The 15,902-nt window shown below is 37.9% G+C and overlaps 1 protein-coding gene across 5 annotated transcripts in view; it reads right to left on the minus strand.

Annotated features, from left to right (window-relative positions):
* Window positions 1-15,902, minus strand: part of LOC133830675 (DExH-box ATP-dependent RNA helicase DExH14) — a 108,431-nt gene that overhangs the window by 64,113 nt on the left and 28,416 nt on the right. For all 5 annotated transcript variants that reach the window (XM_062260701.1, XM_062260703.1, XM_062260702.1 and 2 more), the window contains 2 exons: window positions 9,358-9,423; window positions 9,132-9,254 (listed from right to left, as the gene is read on the minus strand). In XM_062260701.1, coding sequence (XP_062116685.1) covers window positions 9,132-9,254; window positions 9,358-9,423 — 189 coding nt within the window. The remainder of the gene's footprint in view (window positions 1-9,131; window positions 9,255-9,357; window positions 9,424-15,902) is intronic.

The raw sequence follows: 15,902 nt of genomic DNA on the forward strand, positions 1-15,902 counted from the left end.
TAAATACAAGAATAGGTACCGATTCCTATTCCCAGGAATCCCAAAGATCAAAACCATTAAAAACTATTTTCTTCTAACTGTCAACACACACCACAACAAAACGGTGTAGCAGAATGAAAAAAACGGCATGTACTTGAGGTTGCCTGATCTCTACTATTTCAAACCAATCTTCCTAAAAAAATTTGGGGCGAGACTATTCTAACCGCAACATACCTCAACAATTGTATGCCTTCTCGTGTTCTCAAATTTCGCTCACCGTTACAGATATTTCAAAGTCTATACCCTACCTCACATCTCGTGTCCCATATCACTTTCAAAGTCTTTGGATGCACTGCCTTTGTTCATATTCATTCTCCATTACGTGGTAAATTTGATGCTCGTGCGCTAAAATGCATATTTCTTGAGTATTCCACCAATCAGAAAGGCTACAAATGTTTCTCTTCCATTGCTCGGAACTTATAACACACCATGGATGTTACTTTCTTTGAACAAAGCCCCTTCTACATCAATTCTATAATTCTGGGGAAGAACACAAATGAATCACAGAATTGGGATTGGTCTTCACTTCTTGAACAACCATCACAACTTTCCTCTCCTCTATCTTCTCCATCTAATACTCCAATCTTGATTCCAGTTTCAAGTCTAGGTTCAAATTTCCTCCAACATACATCCCCTTCCTCACCAGAAAATCTATCCTTAACAAATCTCCCATACCCTATCCCAAACATCTTCATCTTCCTGATGTTGCCGTAAAGTTTATGGTAGACGGAACAATTCTAATCTTCTTGTACAAAAATCAGCAAAGTCGAGCCTCTTCTAAGTCAAGTCAAGCCTGAAGAACTACAAGAACAATCAAATTCTGGTACTCAATTAAATTCAGATTATGACCCAAGGTTGGACTTTCCTATTGCAGAGAGAAAAGGTGTTTGATCATGTACCTAGCATCCCTTTCACAATCACATCTCTTACGTAAATCTATCACCAACATTTCAGCCTTTTGAGACATCTCTAGACAGAATCACAATTCCCAATTCGGTGTACGAGGCTCTACAGGTTTCAAAATGGGGCAAGGCTACATTTGAAGAGTATACGGCACTTAAAAAGAATGGTACTAGGGTATTGACAGAACTTCATTCTGAGAAGAAAACAATAGGCTATAAATAGATATTCTCGGTCAAACAGAAAGCAAATGGGAGTATAGAAAGAGACAAAGCTCGGCTAGTGGCAAAAAGGTTCACTTAGTCATATGGGATTGATTATCAAGAAACTTTTGCTCTTGTGGCAAAGCTTAATATAGTTAGTGTCTTGTTTACCATTACAGCTAATAATGATTGGTCACTATTCCAACTTGATGTCAAGAATGCTTTCTTGAATAGAGATATAATTGAGAAAGTCTATATGGATGTACCTTCTGGCTTTGAGACAAAGGAGACATAGGGAAAAGTCTGAAAGCTGGGAAAGGCATTATATGGACTTAAACAGTCTCCTAGACCATGGTTTGACAAATTCATCAAGGTTCTTAAATAAGATGGATACTTCTAGGCATTGGCAGAACATACCTTATTTGTGAATGTGAATTTTGAATAATCGTATATTTTTCATTGAGAGGAAAAATGCTTATTAATAGGCAGAATATAGTGTGTGCTAGCTGTACAAAAATCTGACAACTAATATCCTAAAAAATAGGGATACAACAAATATTAGTAAATAAAATAAAAACACTTATTACTCAATTTCCCTAAAAGAAGATACGGAGTAAATATACAATATTCTCATAATTCTACACTCCCCCTCAAGCTGGGTTATGTATATCAAACATTCCCAGCTTGCACATTAATTCATCGAAAGTAGTCCTTTGAAGAGCTTTGGTGAGAATGTCAGCTATTTGGAGTCTTGATAGAGTATAGATAGTTTGAATTGTGGCATTTTCAATCTTCTTAGTAATAAAGTGTCGATCTATCTCAATATGTTTTGTCCTGTCATAATGAACCGGATTTTTAGCAATGCTAATGGTAGCTTGATTATCACAAAACATTTCTATAGATTCTCCTATAAAGAGTCTTAGTTCACTCAGTAATCTTTTCAGCCAAATCCCTTCACAGACAGCTAGAGCTAGAGCTCTAAGTTCTGCTTCTGCTGAACTTTTGGAAACCACGGATTGTTTCTTACGTCTCCAAGTTACTAGATTACCCGAAACATAAGAGCAATATCCTGAAGTACTCCTATCCGTTATATCTCCTGCCCAGTCTGCATCAGTGTAGACTTTGATCTCTCTGCTATCACTTCTCTTGAATAGAAGACCTTTCCCAAGATTCATCTTGAGGTACCTTAAAATTCTAGTAACAGCTTCCATATGTTACGATTATGCTATAGTATGTTTTTGGGGCTTATAGTTGTTATATAACAAACTCTAACACTTTTATGTTTTGGGCTTATAGTTGTTATATAGCAAACCCCAACATTTTTATGTTTTTGGGGCTTATAGTTGCTTAACTAGCAAACCTCATTGTAGTTTGAGGCTTATAGTTGCTTAGTTAGCAAACCCCAATAGTTACCATGTACATGGGTTAGAATTATGATATGTGTTATAGTGTATGATATATGTTCATAGTTTATGTGTATGATTATGTTTCATGCTTGTAGTAGATTTTCCATGCTGGGCATTAGGCTCATTTCTTTATGTTTTATATGTGTAGGAAAATAGTTATGGCGGCGGAAAGGTTCTTAGCAGTTTGGGAATGTGTATTGAGGGAGAATGGAATCGGTGGACTGCGTGAACGATTCGAGAATGAAGTTGTTTCTAGTCATTTAAAATTATGCTTTACATGTATTTTCCGCACTTTGTTTTGTAACGAATTTTAAAATTTAAAGTTATGATTATTTTAATATTTTTAAAACAATGGGATCCCATATCCTAAATGAATTTTCATGTATTTAACATTTGCTTTACAGTTTATAATAAAGTTATGGTTATTTCATATGTATGTTTTCTTAAGATTAGTGTCTGTGTATAGTAGTTATTAATGGTCCAAAGTCTAGAATAAGTTGGGTCGTTACATGATATCTCCCCTTGTCCACTGGTGTCTTATCAACTTTTGATCCAACTTTCTTGCTGGAGTCTATTGGAGTTGAGGCTAGTTTGCATCCGAGCATCCCTATTTCTTTTAACAAGTCTAAAACATACTTACGTTGAGAAACAAAGATGCCATGCCGTGAACGAGCAATTTCCATGCCAAGAAAATATCTAAGAGTCCCGAGATCTTTAATCTCGAATTCCCTAGATAAGAAATCTTTCAATCTTTCCATCTCCTCCTTGTAATACCCTGTCAGTATTATGTCATCCACATAGACAATTAAGATAGATATCCTTTTATCTGAAGAGAATCTGACGAACAGAGTGTGATCTGCCTGACATTGAGTATACCCATTCTGAATAATTGACTTAGTAAATCTATCGAACCACGCCCGTAGAGACTATTTAAGACCATATAGAGATTTCTTGAGTTTACAAACTTTGTCCTTGTTTCACGAGTTCTCAAATCCTGGTGGAATGTCCTTATAAACTTCTTCAAGGTCACCATTCAGGAACGCATTTTTCACATCCAGTTGATGTAGCAGCCAATCCTTGTTTGCAGCAAGAGATAACAAAACACGAACGGTATTTAGTTTGGCGACTGGGGCAAAAGTTTCTTGATAGTCGATTCCGTAAGACTGTGTAAAGCCTTTAGCAACAAGTCGAGCTTTAAATCTCTCAATGCTACCATCTACTTTGTATTTAATAGTAAAGACCCATTTGCAACCCACAGATCTCCCAAGTGGTAGATTTGTGATTGTCCAAGTGTTGTTTTTTACCAAGGCATGAATCTCATTTTCTACAGCTTTTCTCCATCGAGGATCCGCCAGTGCCTCTTGAATGGTGTGAGGAATCGGTATGTTATCAATAGTAGAAACAAACGCCTGATAGGATGGTGACAACATCTTATAGGACACAAAATTGCCAATGGGATGATTTGTACATGCACAAACTCCCTTTCTTAAAGCAATAGGCAGATCTAAATTATCATTTAAATGAGCAATTTTATCATGGTTAGAATTACTTAAACCTGAATGATTTTCTGGAGAGTGAGGATTTGGTTCTGAATCATGGTGGTCCTTCAGATGTGTTGTATGCTCTATATCTTTACCAGATTTCTTTCTTCTCGTATAGACAATAGGATCTTTGTTTTCTGGTTCTTGATGAGGAGCAAGAGTCATAGATGAATTTAGAGGATTCTCTATAATTTGAGAAGTTGAAGGATCCTCGTGATGATCATTGGGAGTTGAAGATGAAGGATTCTCATGATGAACATTGGGAGATGTGGAAGAAGTATCATTGATACTCGAAATAATGTCCCAAAGATGAGATTCCCTTGTATTCTCCCCCTAAATCTCAGATTTGTAATAAGCATGATTTTCAAAAAAAGTGACATCCATATAGTAATATATTTTTCGAGTTATAGGAGAATAACATTTATAACCCTTTTGATGAGAGGAATAACCAATGAAAATACACTTAATAGATTTGGGATCTAACTTAGTACGATTTTGAGAATGAATATGAACAAAGGCAATGCAGCCAAAAATTTTAGGATCAAGAAGATTAATGAACCTTGTATGAGGGAATGACAGCATGACTGTTTGACACGGAATTTTGAAGTTGAGTACTCTAGAAGGCATCCGGTTGATAAGATAGGTAGCTGTAAGAACAGATTCACCCCAGAAATATTTAGGAACCTGAGTAGAAAACATAAGAGAACGAGCAACTTCCAAGAGATGTCTATTTTTTCGTTCAACAACCCCATTTTGTTGTGGAGTATCAACACAAGAGCTTAAGTGTAAGATGCCGTGTTGTTTGAGGTAAGGACCAAGAATAGAATTGAAGAAATCTTTGGCATTATCGGTCTTGAGGATTTGAATCTGTGTGAAATTGAGTTTAAATCATGGAATGAAAATTTTTAAATATTTCACTAACTTCTGATTTTGTTTTCATGAGAAACACCCAAGTTATTCTAGTATGATCATCAATAAAAGATACAAGCCATTTTTGTCCGGTTATAGTGTTAACACGGGAAGGACCCCACACATCACTATGTATCAATGAAAAAGGTTCGGATGATTTATATGGTATTCTAGAATAATTATTTCAAGTGTGTTTTGCAAATTGACAGATTTCTCAACAAAAAGAGTTCGGATTTTTATTACAAAACAACGAAGGAAACACCTTAGACAAATAGAGAAAATTTGGATGACCAAAGCGATAGTGCCATAACATAATATCACTATCTTTATTTGACAAAGACCGATTATTTAAAGAAAACAAACTGAATTTTTGAGCAGTCCCAACGGAAGAATTGTTGTCTTGTAGGATATAGAGCCCATAACACATCTTAGCATTGCCAATCATCTTCCCCGAATCCAATTCCTGAAACACACAGATTTGAGTAAAACTTAGCCACACAATTGAGGTCACGCTTAAATTTACTAATAGACAGTAAATTACAATCCAATATAGGCACATAGAGAACAAAATTGAGAGTTAGGTTTGGATTTATTTTTGTTGAACCCAAACCCGCAACTTTAGAGAAGGTGCCATCGGCAATTTTTACTATATGATGCTTTTGACTTGAGTGAAAATCATAAAGAATCTTTGCATCTCCTGTCATATGATCTGATGCTCCAGAATCAAGAATCCAAGGGTTAGTAGATCTTTTATTGATAGTAAAGGCTACTGAATAGTTACCTTTCATGGCCAAAAACCTTGTACCAGGTGTAGGATTCGGTGGTGCACCATGACTTAGGAGTTTTTGAAGCGCCTCTAACTATGCTTTAGTAAATGGTGATGAATTAGATTTGTCCTCTTTACCTTCAACAACAGTATTTGAAGTGGCAGCAGCATTCCCATGACTCTCCTTGTCCTTCCATGATTTTGGCTTCCATTCAGCTGGCTTCCCATGGATTTTCCAGCATGTTTCTCGATAATGCCCATTTTTTCGACAGTGATCACACCACGGTCGTCCTTTCTGTTGTCCTCGGGCAGCAAGAGCAGAAGATTCTTGAGCAGATGGAAGAGAAGAAGTGCCCATCATGACTTTCTTTCTGCTTTCTTCATGTCGAACCTCTGAAAATGCCTCTTTGACTTGAGGAAGAGGCTTGATACTCACGGTCCTACTCCTGACAGCATCAAGTTCCATGTTGAGGCCATGAAGAAATTTGAAAGTTCTCCTTTTCTCTACAATACTCTTGTATAAAGTATTGTCATCAGTACACTTCCAAGAATAGGCCTCAAACAGGTCCAATTGCTGCCAATACCAAGTGAGAGTATTGAAATACTGTGTAACAGTAGTATCTTCTTGTCTGAGATCATAAAGAGCAGCTTCAATCTCAAATAATTCTGATGTATTATCAGAACTGGAATAAGAATCTTTGACAGCATCCCAAAGTTCCTTGGCTGTTGAATATGAAAGAAAGTTTTCTCCTATATCATTATTCATGGAACTAACCAGCCAAGACTTAATCATGTGATTATCTGTCTTCCACGTTTTATACTGTGGATCATCTGATTGTGGAGTTTTGATCTCCCCTGTGAGCTATTCCTTTTCCCCTTTTCCACCAATATACATCATCACTGATTGTGACCATTGAAGATAATTATGGCCATTGAACTTGTGGCTGGTGACCAGAGAAACAACTTCATTGTTGTGAGATGAAGAACCAATGGAGGCATTCGGATTAGAGAGGGTAGAGGGATAGGATGATGCATCTGAGGTGAGGGTTTCTTTCTCAGCAGCCATGGTACTTGGTGCGATTGAAAGGAATAGGGGCAGATGCGATTAAAAGAAAATTAGGGATCAGGTTAAGAGCCTAAGCTTTGATACCATGTGAATTTTGAATAATCGTCTATTTTTCATTGAGGAAAAATGCCTATTAATAGGCAGATTACAGTGTATGCTAGCTGTACAAAAATCTGACAACTAATATCCTAAGAAATAGGGATACAACAAATATTAGGAAATTAAATAAAAACACTAATTACTCAATTTCCCTAAAAGAAGATACGGAGTAAATATACAATATTCTCATAATTCTACAGTGAAACACTTCCCAAACGAGAGAATCAATCTTAATAATCTACGTTGATGACATAATTCACACTAGAAATTATGAAGAAGGAATGATAAGGCTTAAGAGTCAATTGTCCAAGGAACTCGAGATCAAAGACTTGGGGTTTCTAAAATATTTTCTTGGAATGAAAGTTGCACGAAGCAGAAAGGGAATATCAGTTTCTCAACGCAAATATGTTCTAGATCTCTTGCATGAAACCGACATGATTGGGTGAAACCTGTTGAAACTCCTATTGATCCTAATACTAAAATGATGCCCCGACCAAATGAATTGGCATTCGATAAGGGACAGTACTAGTGCATGGTGGGTAAGCTAATATATCTAACTCATACATGCCCAGATATAAGTTTTGTTGTCAGCATTGTGAGTCAGTTTCTGAGCAACCCATCAATGGATCACTTGGTGGTAGTTTACCACATCCTAAGATACTTGAAGGATCCTAGGAAAGGACTTATGCTCAAGAAAACGATCAATCGAACCTTGGAGGTTTATACAGACGCTGATTGGGCTGGATCTCCTTATGACCGAAAATCCACTTCAGGATATTGCTCAGTTGTTTGGGGAAATCTAGTGACATGGCGTAGCAAGAAACAAGCAATGGTAGTTCTTAGTGGTAGTTCGTAGCAGTGCTGAGGCAGAGTTCCGTGCTTTAGCCTTAGGCATTTGTGAAGGAATTTGGTTACAACAGTTGATGAACGAACTAAGGATTGAAACATCAAACTCCTCCAAGATCATGTGTGGCAATCAGTCTGCAATTGCAATTGCCAAAAATCCAGTTCACCATGATCGGACTTAGCATGTGGAGATTGATAGACACTTCATAAATGAGAAAATTGAAAGCAGGACTATTACCTTCAACTGTGTTCCTTTTGGACAACAAGCAGACATTCTAACTAAAGCATTGTTTCGTCCCAATCTCACCAAGCTAAGTACTATACTTGGATTGGAAAACATATATCGCCTAGCTTGAGGGGGTGTAGAATATCAACCTAGGCTTGTGTATTTCGTGTATATAGTTGTATATCTGATTCTTAGGAATTATTTTCTTATTTTTGTGATATTGTATATCTGACAGTTGTAGGTATTATTTAGACCCTTATTTTTAGGAGATATTCTAGGGAATTTTGTATGACTTTTCTATATATTCTTGTATACTTTTACGATTGAAATAAAGAGAAAGATTTATAGCTTACAAAATTAATCAAATAAACAAACAAGAATAGGACCACTGAACCCAGAATACAAAATTGTAACATTAAATTGGCCCACTCAAATGAAATTAAACATGGTAGTCTTTAAGCTATTCAAAAGTAGAAACCAAAAAAGAGACCCACATTTCAATTCTTTACCACACTCCAACAACATTATCAACACAATCTTCAAAATCCTCATATTCATGTTTAACTAAAGTGCCCAAAGAGTTGCCAAGACTATACAAACATTAAACTATAACGAAGGCTAAGTGAAAATGTGGCAAAACCTGCACAAACAAAAACACACACACACAGCACAGAAACAGTATAGAAGGTGGAAATCTATTACTATTGGAAGAGTACAAGTTGTTTGAGAGCCTGACCTCTTGTACAATGACAAGAGTCACTCAAATTCTGCCTACCTCTCTCCCATAGTGTCCCCCCACCCCCCAATTATTTAATTACATCATTCACCAACAAACTTCCTCATGTCACCCTCACCAAATCAGCTAGAAAATTTAACTCTGAAAACTCTCATTCTTGCCAATCATAGGCTACATTCCTTTACTGCCACCTGTCACTCAACTGACATGGCTAGCTGTTCCTGGATCCTAGCTCGACTAAAAAGTTGAAATGTTATCTCAGTTTATGTTAGAGGGAAATAGATCTTGAATAAGATAACTAACAAATGCAATGTAGCCATCATATCTTATGTGGACAGCTAAGAAAACTCACAGCAACCCATGTAAGATTCATCTACACAAACTGCACAAGTACCTGACTTTCTATAGGGAGCTGACATGTCAATAAGCGAAGATAATAAGCTAGTTTGTCATGAAACGTGATTATGATGCCTTCACCACTTTTGTCGAATTGAGGTCTCCCAGCCCGTCCAAATATCTGAAACAGAAACAATGTGAGAACAACATTACACGCTTGATGAGGGGTGGTAGCGTTGTCAACTCTTAATAAGTTCTATAACAGCAGGGAATTTTGGTCTCACCTGCATAACATCTAGCATGCCTAGATCTCGCCACCCACCAGCCTTTGGATCATACAATTGGGTCCCCTGGAGTACAAGACGAGAGAGGTTATATGATATAATCAAATGAAGATAATAAGATGTTAGCTAGAATTGGCCCTACCTTATCTTGCTATATATATAAAACAACAAATAAAAATCCATTAATTCATTTAACAAAAGGACATATCGCTTTAATGACAAAGTTCTCATCCACATGATTTAAAGGGTGACCCATAAGTATCATTTGATCATTTAATAGCCACTGGTAATTAGTCATTTCTCCAAAACTATTAAGATAATATTCATGACAATCAAACAACGGGAAGATCCTTGCAGACAAACCAATTTAAAAGTGACAGAATACGACTATATATAAAAGAAAGGGATCATTGTGGCATAAGTACCCAATGTTTGGGTTTTGTACGCGGCATAGACCCAATGTTTATTTTTAGTGGCAAAAGTACCCAAAGTTAGTAAAACTATAACTCCGTCAGTCTCCTCAGTTAGACTCCGTTAGGAAGACACGTGTCACATTTTTATTGGTCCAAATCATAATTATTTTTAAACATTGGGTACTTATGCCGCAAATATCCCTAATATATTATTGAGTTGGACCAATCACAAAGTGACACGTGTTGGTCCAGTCATCACGAAACGGAACCTAACGGAAGAAGCTAACGGAATTACAGTTTTACTGACTTTGAGTACTTTTGCCACTAAAAATAAATATTGGGTCTATGCCGCGTACAAAACCCAACATTGGGTACTTATGCCACAATTATCCCTAAAAGAAACAAGAACCATGTCATTATAATTTTTTTTGAAAAAGAGACAGAGGCCTTAGTCAGAGACTGACCCCCTCTCAACATTATTGAGAGCCCTCACTTTTGGTGGCAGAGGAATACCGTGGTTACAAAACAATCACAAAAAAACAAGCCACCAAAACCCCACAACAGACACCCACCCCCCAACTTTAAAGCCAAAAATTGCCCCAATCTCTAATAAGATCCAAAAAGGAAACCCAGCAAAAAACTTGGTTCTATACACCCAAGTTGCAACCCAAAACTTAATCTTATCCCAAATAACCTCAACTGAGTTATAGACACCTTTGAAAATTCTACTATTCCTTTCAAGCCATAAGGCCCAAAAAGTTGCTAGCAAGGTGTTCTGCCACAATCGAGACACCCTTTTGCCTCCCTCTAAACGACTTAGAAACAATTGAGAACAAGTAAAGGGCATGCACCAAAGGACACCAAACTCAGCCAAGACCTTACCCCACACCTCCCTAGCAAAATGACACTCCAGGAATAAGTGTCTAGTTTTTTTTTTTTTTTTTTTTTTTGAAAAAGAGAGTCAAATGTCTTAGACTGACCTCCTCCCAAATTTATTAGGGAGCCTCACTTATGGCGGAGGAAAACCGTGGTAACACAAAGATTACAGCAACAAATCATACAATAAAACATCGAAATTTCTAAGCCATAAATATAGTATCTTAAAACAAAATACAGCCCCTCTCTGTTGAGATCTTGAAAAGATAAATCAACAAAACCTTTAGTTTTATACACCCACGATGCAACCCAAAATTTGATCTTCTCCCACAAGTCTTCTACTTTGTTTTCTATATTTTCAAATATACGACCATTCCTTTCTAACACACAGCCCATAGGATAGCTAAAACTGTTGCTGACCACAACCTAGACATCCTTGTGCCTCCTCTAAGCTTGCAAGCCAACAACTATTTGCAATTCTAAGGCATACACCACTGGATGCCGAACTCTCTCAACAAACGGTTCCATAATGACGATGTAAATGAACATTCCCAAAAAAGATGGGAGAGAGATTCCCCATTGTTCTTGCAGCAAACACACCAACACGGTGACAAAGACTGGAAAGGCCTTCTCTTTTGCAAGGTCTCTTGAACATTCAACTTTTCCACAGCTATCAACCACCCAAATATCTTGATATTTGATGGAACACAACTTTTTCACACTATTTTAGCCCAACCTTCCTCTACTGTTGATTGATTTGATACAAATTCATGGAAAGCAGACTTACAAGAAAATTTACCACTAGAATCTGGAATCCAAATTCTTGAATCCTTAAACATCCGAAATATTGGTTTTTGTTCAAGAATCTGGAGCATTTCCAGTAAATTTGGCACCTCCCTATCTCTCAAATTCCTTCTAAAATGGAGATTCCACCCACAATTAGAAGCTAACAATCCTTCACCCTCGACCACTATCTCCTTTATACTTCTATTATGAGCATTAGAGATAAGTGCCAAATCAGGAAATAGGTCCTTTAAGGCATCTCCTACCCATATATCCTCCCAAAATTTGATCCTCTCACCGTTACCCACCTTGAAACGTACCAAACCTAGAAAATCATCATATAGTGTCGCAATACTTTTCCACGGGACTTTGTAAGACAATCTTTCCCCTCTTTTGGTATCTCATTGATTATCAATAACCCCATATCTACTTTTTATCACTATATGCCACAAGGACCTGTCTTCTAATGGAAATCTCCACAACCATTTCATGAGGAATGCTCTGTTTCTCCACTCCAAATGGCCTATTCCCAGTCCATCTTGAAATCTAGGTTTACACACCGTTTCCCAAGCCACCAAATGTTCTAAGCCCAGCAATTCACCTCCTTCCCAAAAAAAATCCCTCATTATTTTCTCAAGAGTGTTTATAATGATTTTGGGCGCTCTAAATAGCGAAAGATAATATGTTGATAAAGACGAAAGAACAAATTGAATTAGAGTCAATCTCCCCCCCTCTAGACAGATAAGCACTCTTCCATCCGTCAAGCCTGTTGGCACATTTGGCCACCACAGGTTCCCAGAATGCTTGCTTCTTAGGATTTCCCCCTAAAGGTAATCCCAAGCATTTCAGAGGCCACTGACCCTCTTCACATCCCATGTTTCAAGCCAAAAATTCAACCGACTCCACGTTCATATTCAACCCAAGTAACTGACTTTTGTGCAAGTTAATTTTCATCCCTGATAGAGCATAGAAGACCTTCAAAATGTCTAGCAATTTCTGAATTGAACACTCGTCTTTCACATAGAACACCGTATCATCTGCAAATTGAAGGTGACTTACTATGACCTTTTCTCTCCCAATAAGGAATCCGTGGAGAAGAGATGACTCAACGGGCTCTATCTACCATTCTTCCTAAAATGTCCACCACAATAGTAAACAAGAAAGGGGATAGGGGATCACCCTGACTAAGACCCCTGGTTGCGAAAAACTTCCCTATAGGTCTCCCGTTTATGAAGACAGAGGACAAACAACCCCTCATCCATCTCCTCCATTTTTGTCCGAAGCCCTTTTTTGCTAATACCAAATCTAGGAAGTCCCACTCGACATAGTCATAAGCTTTCTCAAAGTCAATTTTGAAAACCAGTCCACTTCTTTTACTTCTGTATTCCTCAACAGCCTCATTAGCTACCAAAAACGAGTCTAATATTTGCCTACCTTCTACAAAAACAGCCTGAGCTTCTACTATTGTGTCAGCGAGAACCCCCCTCAGCCTGTAGGATAGAACCTTGGAAATAATCTTGTACAGACTAGTAATTAGACTGATTGGCTTATAATCTTTGATCTTGCAACTGTTTAACTTTTTGGGTATGAGGCATATGTATGTTTCATTCATACTTCCTTGGATGATTCCATCTTCTTAGAACCTTCTGAATACCTCCATCAAGTCTTCCTTCAATACTTCCCAGTTGGCTTGCTACACTGCCATTGTGAAGCCATCTGGGCCTGGCGCTTTATCCCAATTACAATCAAACACTACCTGTTTAATTTCCTCCTCCACAAAGGGTCTCTCAAGATGTTCTGCTAAATACTCTGGTATTGTCTTCCAATCAATTCCTTCAATGTCTAAGACGCTTCTTTCGGAGGATTTATAAAGGTTGGAATAAAAGTTAGTGATTTCACTCACTATATCATCCTCGTTATCCAGTATTGATCCATCATCTTTCTCAATCCTAGATATGAAATTCTTAGCTTTTCTAGCGCTTAGGATGTTGTGGAAGAACTTTGAGTTTGCATCTCCCTCTTTAGCCCATATACATCTTGATTTCAACCATAGCCCTCTTTCCTCCTCAAGAGAAATTTGCTGCCATTCTTTTTTTATTCTACTTCTTTCTTCCACAAACTATGAGTTCCAGTTGCCCCTCTCCTCCAACCTGTCAAGCTCTCAGATTCGCCTCTAATGCTTGTTTCAAAAATCTTTTACTTCCAAATTCCTTCTTACTCCATTCTTTGACCTTTCCTTTAACCTGTTTCAATCTTTCCATAAATTTGCACCCAGGCCATCCTACTACTCGTGCATTCTTCCACCATTTTTCAAATTCCTTATTGAAGGAACTATATTCTAACCATGAGTTGTCAAAACGAAAAGGACTAGGTCCCCACGGTGGCGGATTGGAGTCAAAAACTATCGGGCTGTGGTCTGATACAATCCTTACATGGACTTCCTGTCTAACAAATGAGTAACTCATTCCATTTTGTTAGAGAATAGAAATCTATCCAATCTGCAGCATATGGGTTGTTGACTAAAATCTAACCATGTGTACATCCCATTATTCAGTTTGGGATCTATTAGTCGCAATTCCCTTATTAGATCATCAAAAATTTCATACTTTTCGTAGTAGAACTGCTATTCAGCTTTTCCAGTACTCTCCGTACCACATTAAAGTCACCCCCAAACACCATTTTTCTCCGCAAATTACACTTAACCCCACTATTTCATCCCAGAAAGCTGATCTCTCCCCATATCTACTTGGGCCATACACCCCTGAGAACCACTGCGGACTTTTATCTTTGCTTCGATCAATACCGATATTGAAAACTCTCCCACTAATGAATCAGACACTTTTATATTTCTCATGTCCCATGCTATAAGGGTCCCACCTGATCTTCCTACTGCAGGAAGTAGAGTCCACGCCTTATATCTAGACCTCCACATACTTCCTAAGAACCTTCTATCCACACTCCCTTTTAACTTCTTGAAGAACAATTAAATCAAGATTAATCTTACAAATGGTTGCCTTAATGGCCCTCCTCTTCTCCATTGTCCCGCTTCCCCTCACATTCTAAGTCATTATCTTCATTTAGACTTACTTGAGCTCCCATTCTTCTTCCGGTTGTTTTCATAATTGACATTGAATGTCAAATTTTTTAGTTCTTTACTCCTTGGTTTTTTAAGTACCATTGACATCCCCATATTGTTCAGAGATTGCACAAGAACACTCCAATCCTGTGCTTGTTGTTGAGCAATCTCATTTTTTCGATGTGAACCACTCTCCTGAACTAGATCATCTAATTCAGCCTCTTGACCTTCCTCTTGTAATGACAAGTCCCCCACGTCCTCCTTCATATCTTCGTTTGTAACCCACAATTGTCTCATATCTGGCAGAATTTCTTCTAATTCTTCCTTGTATGATTTAAGAGAATGGTCATCCTCATCCTCATCCTCTAAGCTGCCTCCAGTCGAACTATCATCATGATACCCATTTTCCTGATATTCTTCAATGCCAACTATTTCGTCTAGATGGCTGTCCACTGTATCTACTATTCCCATATTAGTCTATTTTGAACAAACTTTCTTCTTTCTTGTGTACAAACAACTTTTCTTGTGTCTTCTCTTCTTCTTCCTGATCTGAAGTTCCAGCTTCTTTAATGAGGACTGAGCTCTTTCTTGCTTTGTTTGACCAATTAAAATCTGACCAAAAGAGGATAATTGCTCTTGAGAATGCATCTCTTTCTTTTGGGCAAAACTCCTTTTTTTTCAAGTCAAAGCATGCTGAAAGTACAGCCCTTGGGTCTGCTGCCTTCATAGTGAAATTGGGCCTGTCACTAAAGATAATTGTTTTTGAAAAAAGTGAGCCTTTTTCCTTTACACTAGGGCCCAGCCGAGTATCCCCATTATGGGACATGGGCCTGTCACTATTTTTAATTGAAGAAAAAGGGCCTTGTTCCTCTTCACTAGGGCACAATCGACTAACCCCAATTTGTTTTCCTTCTAAAGCCTTATTCAAGGCCCACTCAAGATGGCTCAATTGAGATTTAGCTTGCATATCTTTCGAAAAAGACAGCTGCCAAGTGAGGCTTTGGCATCCATTGGGCCTACACGTGTAAACTCTAGACCCCTCAAAATAAGAGCTTTTAGGGTTTCTAAAAATTATGCCGTCGTAAAATCTTTTATAAACCCCCTCCAAACAAACTACATACTCCACCATTCCGTACTTCTCAGTTCCAGCGATTAGAAAAGTCTGCCTATCTTCCCAACCACAATTCTTCTTAAAAGTCTTCATCCTTCCTAAGATCCTGCCCTCCTCGATTATTGGTCCTTCAACACTGCCCAATGGACATCTTGGGATGCCAACAATCTGCTCCTCTCCTCCATTCCGTTCATCATCCTCACCTCCGGTGGCCTGATTTTTGCTCAAAGTTTCATCTTCTTCATCTCTAAGCCAAACTGACTCACAAACTCCATGGAATCTATAA

The sequence above is a fragment of the Humulus lupulus genome, chromosome 4 (genome assembly GCF_963169125.1).
Source record: "Humulus lupulus chromosome 4, drHumLupu1.1, whole genome shotgun sequence".
In the NCBI taxonomy this organism is placed as follows: Eukaryota; Viridiplantae; Streptophyta; class Magnoliopsida; order Rosales; family Cannabaceae; genus Humulus; species Humulus lupulus.